The following is a 16,700-nucleotide window of genomic DNA, read 5'->3' as shown; positions in this document are numbered from 1 at the left end:
CAGAATGAAACATGATATGCCACTTCTATCATACAGGGGGTCCTATATAAATAATGAATAGTTTATATCAATAATTGTGACATTTGACAGCGTATGTCATTTATGCTAATACTGCCGTAATTTTAAAACTTGACTAAAAACCCTACAATTTATTTTTTTATTGAATGAAAGTGCAACAAAATGAAATGAAAGCATTATAGTGTTATTTTTTAAAAAATATGTAAAAATGTCGTTTTTATATATTGACCAATAACAGTGCTGTGTTAATCTAGGGACTTTGGTTTTGTCAGTAGTGACAAATTGCCAATATTTGACGGAGAGTGGGGAGGGGGTATATTAAGACGAATTTTATCACAGGACAAGAAAAAATGAACAAAACTAAAGAGTTTTAATGAGAAACAAAATTTTTCTTTTTTTTTCTTTGTGAAAGGAACAAAATTAATAACTAGTGCTAAATAATTGATGATTTTTTCAGAAATAGTATCTATATAATATTCATATTATTTCCATATGTAACATTTCTAAATACTATAACTTATTTTCTGAATCAATCATAAAATTATTTTTCTAATTTTTTTTAAAATGTTTTATTTTCAATCCCTAGAAATACCAAACAATATTATATGAAATCTTTATTATTCTCCGACTCTTTATTTTTGTGTTTTGTGTCTCGTTCTGCGAAATTAACGATTTTTTATGTACAAATTTCGTTAGTGCGAATTTTCAAAAGCGCGGTCCTTTTGAACTACCAGTCAGATTTTATTTTGTTTAAGTATGAATATACTTAATTTTTAGTATGAAGAAACAGTAATTTTTTTCTTTATATTCTGTATTAACAGTCTATGATCTATAGGGTGTACCCAGTAAATAATCTACTTTACCCGGAATCTTCTTAACAATTTTGTTTTTCTTTTTTTAATACGGTAACTAATTAGTATTTTGACTGATTTGGGACACCCTGTAGCTTTAATATATGACTTCAATTAATCTGTTTCAAAATAAGATTAAAAATTCGTTGTTTTGAAAATCTTTATTGACATTAAAATTTATTTATACCAACTCATACATTTTTCATTCGATCATAGCGCTGGTTATAATATATTTTTGCTATTCTCAAAGAGATTAATTTTATTCTATATTATTGTACAGTTGTGTAGTTATCGGCACCTTTTTAACGAGCAATTTTAGGGCGGTACAATCGACCTACTCGGCGATATACCGAGTGTTTCTCTTAATTTAAAAAAATAATTATTGCTAAATAATTGTGTGATAAATGTTCATCGCGTCATGGGACGTTTTTTTAATTATATATTTTTTCTTCATAGTTTATTTCCGGTTGAAGATTGATTAAATTTGTTTGTAGTTGTCAAATTATTAATATTATAATAATTATTGGTTAATTGTTATGAAACATTATCGATAGCTATAGTTACAGTTACGTTTTGTGCGGTAATAATTATTTGTCAAAGGGCGATGTTTGGTTCATTTGAACTACTCACATGTAATCCGTATATTGGTCGCATTTTGTTTCAAAATTAGTATTTTTGGTTAATAATAATTTATATCATGAGAATGTTGTTGGTTCATTTGAACTACTATAAGATAAATATTACTTATCGCGGTTAAAAAGTTAGATTCATTTGAACTACTCGTATTTAACTACTAACATTTATCGATTGCACACATTGCTTCGCCATTAATGTTTGTGTGGCGAGAGAAGGTTTATATAAAAAAAAATGTTCGGTTTATTTGAGCTACTCGTATGAAGAACAAAAATGTTAGTTTATTTGACCTCTTATGGATACCGTTATATTTTAATCGCATATCGTTAAATGCTTTTTACAATAGTTATATTATCAAAAAATAGATTCATGTGAACTACTCACATTAATAACATTATTTATCAAAATAACATATTGTTCCACCGTTAATGTTTTCAAAGCGAAAATATTTTTATATCAAAAGATGTTTGGGTTATTTGAACTACTCGTTTGGAAACCATATTGGTCGCATTTCGTTTCAAAATGAGTGTTTTGATGATGTTTGGTTCATTTGAACTACTCACATGTAATCCGTATATTGTCGCATTTTGTTTCAAAATTAGTATTTTTGGTTAATAATAATTTATATCATGAGAATGTTGTTGGTTCATTTGAACTACTATAAGATAAATATTACTTATCGCGGTTAAAAAGTTAGATTCATTTGAACTACTCGTATTTAACTACTAACATTTATCGATTGCACACATTGCTTCGCCATTAATGTTTGTGTGGCGAGAGAAGGTTTATATAAAAAAAATGTTCGGTTTATTTGAGCTACTCGTATGAAGAACAAAAATATTAGTTTATTTGACCTCCTATGGATACCGTTATATTTTAATCGCATGTCGTTAAATGCTTTTTACAATAGTTATATTATCAAAAAATAGATTCATGTGAACTACTCACATTAATAACATTATTTATCAAAATAACATATTGTTCCACCGTTAATGTTTTCAAAGCGAAAATATTTTTATATCAAAAGGTGTTTGGGTTATTTGAACTACTCGTTTGGAAACCATATTGGTCGCATTTCGTTTCAAAATGAGTGTTTTGATGATGTTTGGTTCATTTGAACTACTCACATGTAATCCATATATTGTCGCATTTTGTTTCAAAATTAGTATTTTTGGTTAATAATAATTTATATCATGAGAATGTTGTTGGTTCATTTGAACTACTATAAGATAAATATTACTTATCGCGGTTAAAAGTTTGATTCATTTGAACTACTCGTATTTAACTACTAACATTTATCGATTGCACACATTGCTTCGCCATTAATGTTTGTGTGGCGAGAGAAGGTTTATATAAAAAAAAATGTTCGGTTTATTTGAGCTACTCGTATGAAGAACAAAAATGTTAGTTTATTTGACCTCTTATGGATACCGTTATATTTTAATCGCATATCGTTAAATGCTTTTTACAATAGTTATATTATCAAAAAATAGATTCATGTGAACTACTCGCATTAATAACATTATTTATCAAAATAACATATTGTTCCGCCGTTAATGTTTTCAAAGCGAAAATATTTTTATCAAAAAATGTTTGGGTTATTTGAACTACTCGTTGTTTGAACTATTCGTTTCAAAATGAGTGTGTTATGATAATGATGTTTGGTTCATTTGAACTACTACAAATTTATTGATCGCGTTTAATTTCTACGTGAATGTATTAATGTTTAGTTGGTTTGAACTATTCGTATGGAATTTTTTAGTCGATTTTTCTTAAAATAAATTAACGTCAAAAAGTTTATTTGAACTACTCGTATTGGTAACGTTTATCGATTACACACATTGCTTCACAATTAACGCGTTTGTGGCGAGCTTTTATGTCTAAAAATATTTGGTTTATTTGAACTACTTGTATGAAGACAAGTTCGTGTAACCTCTTATGGATACCGTTATTTTTGAATCGCGTGTCGTTAATGATTTTTACGACAGTTAAAATTATTTATTTGATCTACTCGTTTGGAAAACAAAGTTATAGTTCTTTGTTCGCATCTTTCGTTTCGGGGTTAATGTTTTTGTGTCGAGAAAGTTGTGTATTCCAAAATGGTACTACGTCCTTCAACGTTAATTTGTGTTTCGCATCACAAAAACACGAACAATGAGAACCATGTTTGGTTTATTTGAACTACTCGTATAGATATCGTTGTGTTTTAATGACATGTTGCAACATTAATGTTTTTCTGACGAGGACAGTGTATTTCAAACATAGTTCCTGAATATTAGTTCATTTGTATTCGAAAATTCATTGTAAATATTATACATATATCAACCATATCAATGTTAAATGTAAAAAGTAGCTAAATATAGTATTTTTCATTCGTTTCGCTAGTTCCTTTCGCGTTCTGTTGATAAATTTTGAACCTCGAAATTTTACCTTTTTCACACAATACATTTGAACTAATGCGCAATTTTTATCGTGCATTTTCGCGGTAATAACAAAAAATATAAAAACAAATTCGGCCAACAATAATTATTAGGATTATTCTTCTACATGAATTCACCCCCTTTTAGTCATAAAACATAAAAATATATATTTTTGCAAAACTCATTATGTATTAAGGTTATGTAATATATACAGTTAGATGATTTAGATATATCTATGTCTTAATATAATATTAGATACTGGGAAGAAAGCATAATTGGTATTTTGGTAAAAGACTGAATTTTTTTTGAGATTTTTACATAATGTTAAATTGTGTGGCAGTCTCAATATTATTGAAGAAAGGAAAAAGTAAATGGATTGTAGCATTTTGTAACCAGAGTTGAATGTAAAAAACATTTTTTTATACTTATTGATGTTTATTTATTTAAAATATACAGGGTGTGGGCACAGATACAGTCGACAGAAAAACATTATAAAAATATGTCTTTCTGTGGATTGTTTAATCCCAAGTAGCATTTTCACGTCTTGAGACCAAATTTTTACTAAACACAACGTTGTATTAGTTACAAAAAATAGTTAGCTCCGTACCGCGGGTATTAAAATAAATGTAAACGTTGTTGTAACGTTGTGCCGACGTTGAACTAGTACTACAACAAAGTAAAAGCTTCTTTACGTCGAATAAACGTTGGCTTGTAACCTTTTTTGCTTAAGTGATCTTTAGGTGATTCGGACAACGTAGTTACAATGTTGGGCAATAAAGAGTTTTCCGACGTCACTTTCAGGACCTATGCCAACGTTATGCAAACGTCGTCTGTTTTACTAATTGCAACGTTGTTTAGATTTCTTTATTCTTACGTTGGTAGGACGTCGAGCCACTACCTTTTTGCAACTGTATTGAACCATAATCTTAAATTTTCACTTCATTGTTCTGTTCAGTCAGACAGTTCAGTGCTGTTTTTGTCTTTATAAAAAAAAACTTAATTAAAATGGGACATAAGAAAGGTACATATAAAACTAAATTTAAATATACATCGACATATTACCGATACTTTATCCACTCCCTCGTTTATTTAGAATATAGAAGGCGGCACAAGCTAGACTCTAGGATGACTAAATTAGGCAATCTTGCGACTAGTATACTACCTGTTAAGGCTGAACTGCGACTTTATTAGTCCAGGTATGCGACTACTCGAACTACTCCATCTTAATCTCCAAAACGACAAAGTGAAAGCCGCCATGTTGTTGAATAAGAAAATGTTTCGTTCCTAAAATAGCAATTCCTGCTTTTTGAATACATTAACTTGAAATTTGACCCTAAACAACACTATTTGACCCTAAACAACACAAATATTTGACCCTAAACAACACTATTCGACCCTAAACAACACAAATATTTGACCCTAAACAACACGCGGAAACAATTTTTTCGACTGCAAATAAATTATTCTCATTTTACTAAAAAAAAATTAAAGAAATTTTTTCAAACTTCTTTAATTTTAAGGCCCATCGGTATTTTTCAAAGTAGAACCAATATATTTATCAATAAAGTTGTTTGCGTTTAACTTTTTTGCCTTGGGTAACGAGTTAGGGAGTCGGTTAAAGTGTTTCAATAATTATGATCTTCAAACATCTTCCATACTTAAATACTTTTGTTTTGTTTTCCTTTACTGCCATCTGGCATATGTCTCTAACCAAATCATAAAAATAATATTTTTACTATAATTATCCCAATTTAGGATAAAACGCGACTTAGACGCCATATTATTATAGTTTTGTATTTCTGTGAAATAGGATTTTAAACAACGTTGCAGTTTGTACTAAATTAGGCTGCTAGCCAACGTCGATATCCAACGTCGTTTCGACCCAAAAATTATTCTCCAAACTAGTGCAGACTAGGGTTGGCACGAGGTTGTGCCGACGTTGCGCCACGACGTTTGGTCGCGTGACACAACGTTGTCCCGACGTCCAAATGCTGCTTGGGAAGCCCTGACCATCCTGTATACAGAAATTACAATGTCACCCTATTTATCACGCAACCCATCAATGATCATTTCGAAACTCAATACAGGGTGTTGTTTCGATTTAGTTTAAAAAAGAACAATATTTTTGGAGATTATTGAAAAAAGAAACAGTATAAGAGAACCCACGTTTTTTAGTTTAAGCAAGCATTCCTGTGCCTTTTTTAACACTTAAGGCAGAAAAACTGTATTTCTAGGTATTTTAGGTATAGACTTTAGTCCAAAAAAAACAGTGGCAATCTTGTTATATTTTTTTATATTTATGTTAGATAGATGTATTTAAAAGATAAAAAAGTTGAAAAAAAAAACACAGTTAAAAGACATAGTTTCAGTTACCTTTCAGAAAAAAATGTTGGCTTGGGCAAATACTGAAAACCATTCTAGAAATATCTGTCAGTAATTGTCCATGTCTAATATAAACCAAGACTCGTATAAGGTCAGTCTTAATAAATTTCGATTGCAAATTAATTACAATTTGTTTTTTTTTAGCAAACTTATATTTTTCTTTTTTTTTTTTAATTGGACTGACCTGCATATATTTCCTCCCACATATAAACAAAAAAACCGTATATAAACTTTATATCTGAATGTGAACTAGTATTACGACACTATGTGATTATTTACATAACTACATAAACCATTTAATTTTACTGCTATATATACATATTACGCATTTTTTTTAATAGACAATTTATATCGTTTGAAATAAATTATTTAAAAAAAATAACTACGCATATCTTTTGGTATTTATGGTGTTTTTCATTCATCACAATCCTGATGTGTGTCGAAGAGATAGGAATATTTTTTTGATTATATAACAAAAATAAATAGTCTTACAGCGAGCTTTTTAACTACAATAAAAATATATTTGAATCACCCTGTATATCAAATATTTTCAAAATATGTACGGCCGTTGTCCCCAACCTAATATTGAGTTTTTTTGGGTCATCTTTTATCTACTGTGTCCGCAAAAATGTCAACAAATTGTAGTATTTACATCCCTACTGTGGATAGATAAAGGAAGTATACAGGATGGCGCATCGTAGTAGTGTAGACGGCACAACAAATTGCATGTGACAATGATATTTGTCACATTAGTTTTGTATTGTTACCTGTTCAGTTTTAATTTAAATATAGATGCAGTTTTTCTTAAATTGCTTAAAATCGGCTGTCCAAAATTGTTCAATTTTTGCATATTTATTCAAGTCTTAAAAACCTATTGACGACTTAAGCTTGATTTTCACGGATCCGTTATCCGACGATACGATGATACGATATTAATTTTATTGGTTGAATTGAAAGACTTCGATTGGTTAGAAACGGTTAACCAATCGAAGCCATTAAATTCAACCAATAAAATTAATATCGTATCTAAACGAGGAAATTGCCATCCTATCCGATAGTCAAGCAGCACTTAACGCGATCAACTCAGTAACCATCAATTCGAAGTTGGTCAAAGAATGCCTAGAGAAGCTCAACAAATTAGGCAAAGAAAATAAAGTCCTCCGAAGGGATAGAAAGAAATGTGAAAAAGCAAATGATCTAGCTAGAAAAGCTGTTTTCCAAACGGGAACCAACTGAAAGCGGAACTGAAGGATCTGGAAGACTCCATCTGTAACTTGGAATGGGTGTTCTCCAACGGTCTAAGACACTCGAAAAAGTTCAAAGGTTTTCCTTGATTTAAGTGAAAAACAATCTTCGGATTGTCACGGGGTTTCTAACAGGACACTGTCTCCTCAACGAACACCTCAGTAGGCTGAAACTGAGAAACAACGGCGAATGCAGATTGTGTGGGGAAAATGGGGAAACACCAGAACACCTTATCGTGCGCCGATAAGTGCGAGTGCGCCGAGACGACGACCATTCGTGCCATGAACCTTGGTACGTCAGATGTCGAGGATGGAGAGCTGGCCTCTGTGGAGCCGTCTCAGATACTGGCTTTTGTTAAAGCCCTGAGACTGTATGATGAGTTATAACTCGTTATAACTCAAGAAAGGGGCACACACAATAGATCTATAAGGTCGCGGTGATTAACTCCCCTCCTAAACATTCTACATTCTAATATCGTATCATCGTATCGTCGGACAACGGATGTATGAAAATCAAGTTTTAGCTGTAAAATTAATAAGGGAGCCAATATTTGGACATTTCATAATTTGCATGGGGCATCTACATGCTATGTTTCCAACGACGATACACCACCCGGTATAATATAATTTATATCATACAGTGCTTAATATACGGGATCTCCCAGGCTAAGCGTGCATTAGAATTTTCTACAGAACTACAATAACTACAATATCAAGATCGGTTTCACAACGAAATCTATCGATTATAAATAGTTTCAATATGGCGGCACTTCCGGAAATACCGCAAGTTGACAGCAACTTTCTCATTTTAAATGGATACCCCCATTTTTATTACATATTTAGATTCCCTGTAAATCTAGAAATTTTTTGGGCGAAAAAAACTGCTTCTCAAAAATATTTGTATAATCTAAACGTCAAATTTAGTGATTACCACAACCACTGTGGCTTAAAGAGAAGACATGTGGCTATCTATTTCAAAAACTAAATTGTTCGAATGTCATACCGTGCTAGCAACTGTCACTTTTGGGTCGGTATTTACATGTGTGCAAGTAAATCGCATAGGGATCTTATTAAGTCGGAGTGAGAGAAATGCGACGGTGTGCTGTTGCGTTGTTGCCGGTACGCCTTTCCCTATCAAGTATAGTAAAATCACGATTTAAGATATTTTAAGACTTTTTTTCGAAAAGGTAACTAGATAAAATCATTAGATATGTTTCTGAGCATCTGAAATGGAATTATAAGGATATCGTAAGTGTGTCATTTTTGAAAAATGCAAGTGTTTCTAGCTTGCACTTAAAAAATTCAAGCTATAGGGAAAGTTACAATGACTCGTTAATAAATAAACAAATGGAGTATCACGAGACGCAATTAAATCGTGAAGCTGAACGCATGATATACACCTCTCCCTAGAACTTTAAGTACTGACAAAGGTACTGATTAACTGATTGGGTCAACCGGTCGACTGCGACAATTCTGCTATATCCCCTTCCACGTCTCTTAGCAATGTGCACAGTTTCTCGGTTTATTTCATACGTTTGGCAACGTGTTTACGGTTCCCTCTTTGTTCAGTACATTATAAAACATATTGTGCTCTTCTTACATACGGAAATCTCGACTCAAGACTAACCTTTGCCAGCCCTTAGTATTAAAGCCCGTAGCTGTCATGGAATTGAGCAATTAAAAATTATCATAAATCATTTTTTTTTCAAATGGAAACCCGCTTTTTTATTTCCCTAGTAAAAAGGTTTATCAATTCGTTACTTTTTGATTATACATGTTCCTATACCTAAAATAAATCGTTTTTAAGTTATTTAAGATTTAGTTTTAAAGCGTTACTTTTCTTGGTTTTATCTAGCTTCCGTTGACATTAAGTGTCAAAGATAATTTATTTCCTTCTGTCAAAAAACTAATTATTTGTATTCCGAATATTATAAATACTGCCTGGTAAAACTTTATAAAGTGTATTTATTAAAATATACAGTGTGACCCACTCAAGACCGGGCACCCTCCATAAAATCTGTGTTTATAGTCCGTTTTTGATGATTTTTTTTTCAAATATAAAGTTTCAAAAAATGTACTTTAGGGCTCAATGTTATGTTATTTCACAAAAAACAAGGCCTACTTAATAAAGTTTTTGTGGTGAAAAATTTGCAAAATCATATTAGCGATTTTTTTTCAAAAAATTTGAGTACACCCCTACATTCGGCATCCCCCAAAACAGTTCTGTACCAAATTTCGTTTAAAAATATTAATTATTAATAATTCTGCAGTTAAATTAAATAATTCCCTATTTTTGCCAATTTAACGATGAGTTATCACGTAACCCTTGAAAAAAACAATCCACAACAATGGGTTTTATTAGCTGTCAATTCTTGCAGCGTAGAATTGAATATTAATTTAATAGCACGCAGAAAAGTGTTGTATCAAGAAATATTATTTGCATTATGGAACAATTAAATATTAGGGATAAAATTGAAATTATTCGTTTAGTGGGTGATAACTATCTTCAAGCAGGAGAAGCTGCCAGAGAATTTAACAACAGACATCCCGACAGACCTGCAGTAAGTAGAAGCACGGTTCAACGAATAAATAGAGTTTTTAATGAAACTGGTTGTGTGTCAAAATACTTACTAAAAAACAGAAGGCCGGAACATCGAATAAATAGGCGGAATGAGGAAATATTAGAATATTTTCGTAACAATCCTCGTGCAAGCATTAGAGGCGCCAGTGTTGATTTGGATATACCAAGGGAAAATATTAGGAGATGTTTGCGAACTAATAAAGTTAAACCCTTTAAACCAAAGATTTTACACACTTTGGAAAACGGAGATGATGTTAGACGATTAGAATTCTGCTTATGGGCTCAAGCAGAGTATTTAAATAATAGAAATTTCTTAAAAGAAATTTTATTTAGTGATGAGGCAACATTTAGTACAAACGGAGTAGTATCCTCTCAAAATTCGCGATTCTGGGCAGTCGAAAACCCTGAATGGGTGATCAATACAAGAAGACAGTATTCTCAGAAATTAAATGTGTGGTGTGGCATACTTGATGATAGAATCATTGGTCCATATTTTTTTGAGAGAAATTTGAATAGTCCAACGTTTTTGAATTTTCTGATTAATGACTTTTGGGATGCAATACATAATTTACCATGCCAAACCCGTTTGAATTTAAAATTTCAATTGGACGGATCACCTGTGCATAACGCGGCAGTTGTCAGGGAATGGTTAAATGAAAATTTTGAAAATAAGTGGATAGGTCGAAATAGCCCCTGAATTGAGTGGCCTCCGAGATCCCCGGACCTAACACCCCTTGATTTCTTTCTTTGGGGTTTCTTAAAGCAACAAGTTTACAAGTCTAGACCTCAATCTGTAGATGAATTACGTATTAGAATTACAGAGGCTTCTGCAAATATTACACCACAGCAGCTTAGGAATGTAACTGTTAATCTAAGAAAAAGATGCGACAAATGTATTGAACTGAATGGAGGGCTGGTAGAAGCAACTAGAATTATTTGAATATGTTTAACTTATTATTCGGTTATTGTGTTGCTTGTAGTATTTTTATCATTGTTTGTAATAAAACTCGTTGTCGTGGATTGTTTTTTTCAAGGGTTACTTGATAACTCATCATTAAATTGGCAAAAATAGGGAATTATTTAATTTAACTGCAGAATTATTAATAATTAATATTTTTAAACGAAATTTGGTACAGAACTGTTTTGGGGGATGCCGAATGTAGGGGTGTACTCAAATTTTTTGAAAAAAAATCGCTAATATGATTTTAAAAATTTTTCACCACAAAAACTTTATTAAGTAGGCCTTGTTTTTTGTGAAATAACATGACATTGAGCCCTAAAGTACATTTTTTGAAACTTTATATTTAAAAAAAAAATCATCAAAATCGGACTATAAACACAGATTTTATGGAGGGTTTGAGTGGGTCACACTGTATATCGTATTTTAGTGATAGCTAATGGCAATATGACATGGCCAGGATATTTTTACATCGAGTGATGCCTAAAGTCATAAGCTACTGGGTAAAAAATAAAAAAATATACCCTTTAAAACTAAATCTTAAATAATTTAAAAACGATTTATTTTAGGTATAGGAACATGTATAACTAAAAAGTAACGAATTAAAAATCCTTTTCACTAGTGAAATAAAAAAGTGGGTTTCCATCTGAAAAAAATTATTTATGATAATTCTTTAATATAGACAGCTAGGGCCAATATTATATGACATTCGAACAATTTAATATTTGAAATAGATAGTTAGTAATCACTAAATGTGTCGTTTAGGCTATTCAGTTTTTTGACAGGCAGTTTTTTTCCTCCAAAAATTTTCTCAAAAACAGTTAATGTTAGGTATAGAGTGTTTAATATAAAATTTTACAGGTAATCTAAATATGTAATAAAAAAAATAGGGGTATCCATTTAAAATAAGAAAGTTGCTGTCAACTTTCGGTATTTCCGGAAGTGCCGCCATATTGAAAATATGTTTAATCGATAGATCTCGTTGTGAAACAGCGATGTACAAAAAAATCTCCGATCTAGATATTGTAGTTCTCTAGGAACTTCTAATGCACGCTCAGCCTGGGACATCCTGTATATAATTTCTGGGAATTGTTTATACAATGTCGGATTTTAAACTTTGCCGGTAATAGACACACAAAACATCAAAATTTCTTTGAAAACATCCACATCCCTATAATTCGTTCGGTTGTTACTCGCACACTATTTCTATCTCTTTTGCGCACATTAACCCCCCCTGGTTATACCGAGTGTTTTCTTGCAGGCCGAGAACCGCTCACCAAGACTGACATTTGAAATTTTTTTGGAGACGCCTGGACTATGACACGTTTCGACTAGTCGAGGACAAGTTCTACGGCTTGACATTTTAAGAACGGCAACAGCGGCAACAACCAAAACCCGATTCACAATCACACACACTGTAGGTTTATAAGCTCGATAGGTATGTCCAGAACAAATAAAAATATGATGACGTGAAGCGTAATGTTAACAGCAAAAAGTTAAAGATTTTTCGTTAAAAAATTTTAAGTTTCAGAGAGAGTTTTTTAGCCTTCAGATGTGGTCAATGTATTTCCTGGTTGTTTGGTTGTCCATTTCAATCAAGTAAGAGTTTGTATAGCTTTTCATGCATTCACAGCCATGGTACGTTAGACACTTATGGTAATAAGAGCTAGATAATTTGTATTTTTGCATAAATGCACCTGCTCCATCTGTCTAAATTATTTTCGACGTTACAGTGATGCCGCTTTATACTAAAAGTTGTAGCATTGTTATTTTAATTGAAACACCTAATCTAATTATTACATTTTTCGAAAGTACTTTCATATTTAATAATTTTTCTATTATACTAAACCTATATACAGGGTGTTTCAAAACAAATGCGAAAAACTTTAGGGGGTGATTCCTTGTTCAAAATAAAGGGTAGTTTGCTTCATAAACGTTGGGTCAAAAGTCAACCATTAGGGAGATATTGCGGTACAAAGATGGCGGAAAAATAATGTTTTAATTTTTTATCTTGAAAACGAAAAGAGATATACTAATAAAATTTTATGGAAGCATTACTGTTATGAAAACACACTTTCTGGTAATTTTTTCACTTTTTTAAAATGAGTGGAAGGGGTTGAAATAAACTACCCCTATCATTCTTGTTAACGAAATTTAAAGAAAAATCTTATCAAACACATGCAAAAAAAATAATTTGGATAGTTTAGTTTGTTTAGAAACTTTTTATCTCTTGTATTTTTTGATAAAACTCACCGATTTGAAATTAAAAAAATAAAATGTAAAGCATTACATGTCAGGACAAAAACATTTTCTGATAAAGAATCTAGTGGGCTGCTGTAATTTTTTAGGAAAAATCTAGTCGGCCGCTGTTACTTTTTAGGATGTTCCTAATATTATTTTATTTGACATTACTCTACTGCAATACGTTATTATCTAGATGATTATTATTATCGTTATTATCACTAGATTCTTAATCTAAAAATATTTTTTGTCCTGACATGTAATGCTTTACATTTAATTTTTTAATTTTCAATCGGTGAGTTTTATCAAAAAAACACAAGAGGTAAAACAGTTTCTAAACAAACTAAACTATCCAAATTAAAGCATTTGCATGTGTTTGATAAGATTTTTCTTTAAATTTCGTTAACAAGAATGATAGGGGTGGTTTATTTCAACCCCTTCCACTCATTTTAAAAAAGTAAAAAAATTACCAGAAACTGTGTTTTCATAACAGTAATGCTTCCATAAAATTTCATTAGTCTATCTCTTTTCGTTTTCAAGATAAAAAATAAAAACATTATTTTTCCGCCATCTTTGTACCGCGATATCTCCCTAATGGTTGACTTTTGACCCAACGTTTATAAAGCAAACTACCCTTTATTTTGAACAAGGAATCACCCCCTAAAGTTTTTCGCATTTGTTTTGAAACACCCTGTATATATACATATCTCTAACAGTTTTCAAGATAAAAAATAAAACATTTCATATAAAATTGATAAAAACATGATCTTGAATAAGCGTTGGTCAAATCATACATTCGGCATATTGAAAGCTGAAATTTCGTTTATAGGTTAAGGAAAGTCGACATGTTCGGTCTGTCCCAATCGGCGGATTGAATATCAAACAGGGAGATCAGAAAAAATAGTTATTTCCGTTTATTACAAAATCGTTCAAACTATTTTTAGTTTAGATTCAAACCTATGTATATTATTTTGAAAAATCGAAATCCAAATAAAATTGCTTTTCAACGATATAGCATCATCCTATACCTAAACCTTCTGGCTTCTTCAGTAAAGCCATTTAAAAGATAATAATTCTATTATCATTGTTTAGTTTAAAGAAAATCGTTACCACGACAAATATTCAAACTTTAAAAGTGTCAATTAGAGTTTACATGCTAAATTATAGTAAACGCCCACGAATGTTTGGGAGTGATTCATCGGTCGCTACCATGTGAACTAATCTGTTCAAGGTCACATAAAACTTAATTCCAGTGCCGTCGTGTTTCAAGTCATATAATAATCAATATATAATCTGTTGTAATTTGTTGTTTTAACTGTCAAAGTCTTGTCAAAACATATATTTGGTTATAAATATAAAATGGAATGCTCCATTGGTCGCATTGCAAGCACACCAATGGACTGACGCACAAAAACGAAGCAATCAAAGAAACACGATATAGTATTGTCTTTGTCAATCACGCTAACATTTTAGAATAAGTAGGAGGAGCGCAGGCAGATGATTAGACCGGGCCTTTAAAAACCTACGTCTGCGGTAAAAATTTACGTTTTTAATGTAAAAATTATAGCGTGCGTGTCGATTCTAACTTCAACAAGCGATGAATCACTCCCAAACATTCGTGGCGTTTACTATACTAAAATTGTCATGGTAACGAAATTCTTGTAATGAAACTATAATACTAGAATTATTCATTTTTAAATTGCTCTACTTAGGAGGTATAGGAATATGATATATCGTTGAAAAGCAATTTTATTAGTCTTTTGATTTTTTAAATAATATACATAGGGTTGAATTTAAAATAAAAGATTTGAGCAACTTTATAGCAAACGAAAATAAATAATTTTTTGTTCTCCCTGTGTAATATCCAATCAGTTGGTTTATACAAATCGAATATACCGACTTTCGTTTATTTTGTAATCCAAATTTCAACTTTTAAAACGTTCAATTCATGATTTTACCAATGCTTATTCAAGATCATGGTTTTGCCAATTTTACACATGTTTTATTATCTCAAAAAATGTTGAGATATGTATAGGTTATTATGAGATATAAAAGTAGTTTCGAAAAATGTAATAATATGCTAGGTGTCATTTAAAATAAGAAAGATGCTAGCACTGTTCAAATAATCCGGCAACGCTGTAACGCTGATAATATTTTAGATAGATGGAGCAGGTGCCTTTATGTAAAAATCCAATTTTTCAAAAAAAAAATGCTATCACCGGTTCTCCATGAATATCTAATGTGCCATCGCCGCGAATCACCCTATATATTTAATAGAATTTGCTTAATTTTAATATACAATTTGTTACATTATCATAATTCTAAAGAAGATTTATGTTTTATAGTACTATAACGAAACATTTTCCTACATATAGTTCTTTAAAATTTTAATAGAAAATTTTGTATTAACGTTTTTTTCTTTAAAGCAAATTTCAAGTATCTTATATAGAAATAAAAATACCGTATGTTCGAGAAAAAAACGGCGTCAAGTTGGCCTGGAAATGACGATCGGTGATCTTCATTTCTTCATGCCAACTCTGACACCGTTTTTTTTTCAGTATTATTGAATTTACTAGCATAAAGAATTATTTTTTGGTATTCTTTGTGACAAGAAGTAGTACACTCTTTATTATTTAGAAATGAGAAGTATTTGTTTAAAAACTGTTTAAAGATCTTCCAAATATTTTGACCACATCGCAAAATGTTTATTCTTGTTAATATTTATTAGTAAATTGTTAGTTTATTGTTGCTAAATCCAGAGTATTCCAGAAAAATGTTAGTTTTTTCACCTGTAGAATTATCAGAAAATCACAATCAAGTCGCTTAGGTAATTTTAGAATTAATTAATAATAATAATAATAATAGAAAATTGTAATATAAAACTACAGCCATGATTCGAATACCTCATCTCGTCCCAACAAATTGTAAATTAGTAATAATAAGGTGGTCGTATACCGGGTGTTTTGCAAAATAGTTCACCTCTATAACTTTTGTTTTTTTAGATTTAAAAAAAACGAAATTTGGTATGTTAGTATATGACATAAATCAAAGATTGATTGACGTATTCAATCAGTTTTAGTTACTTTCTGTTATACCGGAAATTACTACAACTTTTGATTTTAAAATGGTATCCTCGGTATTTTTTTTACTATATTTGATAGAAAATGACATTCTGAATGGAATGACATCTCATATGTCAATTTCTGACCGAAAGTAGTGTCTTAAATTTGAATCTAGAGTTCTAGGAGCATTGGAAAAGTAGAATTTATCGTCTAATGTTTTCGTGTCGGTTAAAATATGCCCAAATCGTATTTTTAATCATAACAAAATGTCAATAGTTGACGTATGAAATGTCATTCTATTCAGAATGAC

At 31.1% G+C, this 16,700-nt stretch overlaps 1 protein-coding gene across 1 annotated transcript in view; it reads left to right on the top strand.

Moving 5' to 3' along the window:
• The window catches only part of LOC115886716 (tyrosine-protein phosphatase non-receptor type 2), a 28,721-nt gene extending 16,042 nt beyond the window's left edge, over positions 1-12,679 (top strand). Inside the window, exon 9 of the mRNA XM_030905989.1 lies at positions 12,349-12,679. Within this exon, the coding sequence (XP_030761849.1) occupies positions 12,349-12,373 (25 nt within the window). The 3' untranslated portion in view covers positions 12,374-12,679. The remainder of the gene's footprint in view (positions 1-12,348) is intronic.
• Positions 12,680-16,700: the final 4,021 nt, after the last annotated feature.

Source organism: Sitophilus oryzae, unplaced genomic scaffold (assembly GCF_002938485.1).
Source record: "Sitophilus oryzae breed Bouriz unplaced genomic scaffold, Soryzae_2.0 scaffold_494_pilon_pilon, whole genome shotgun sequence".
Classification (NCBI taxonomy): domain Eukaryota; kingdom Metazoa; phylum Arthropoda; class Insecta; order Coleoptera; family Curculionidae; genus Sitophilus; species Sitophilus oryzae.
Note: the sequence above shows the minus strand (reverse complement) of the source record. Positions and strands in the feature narration are given on the sequence as shown.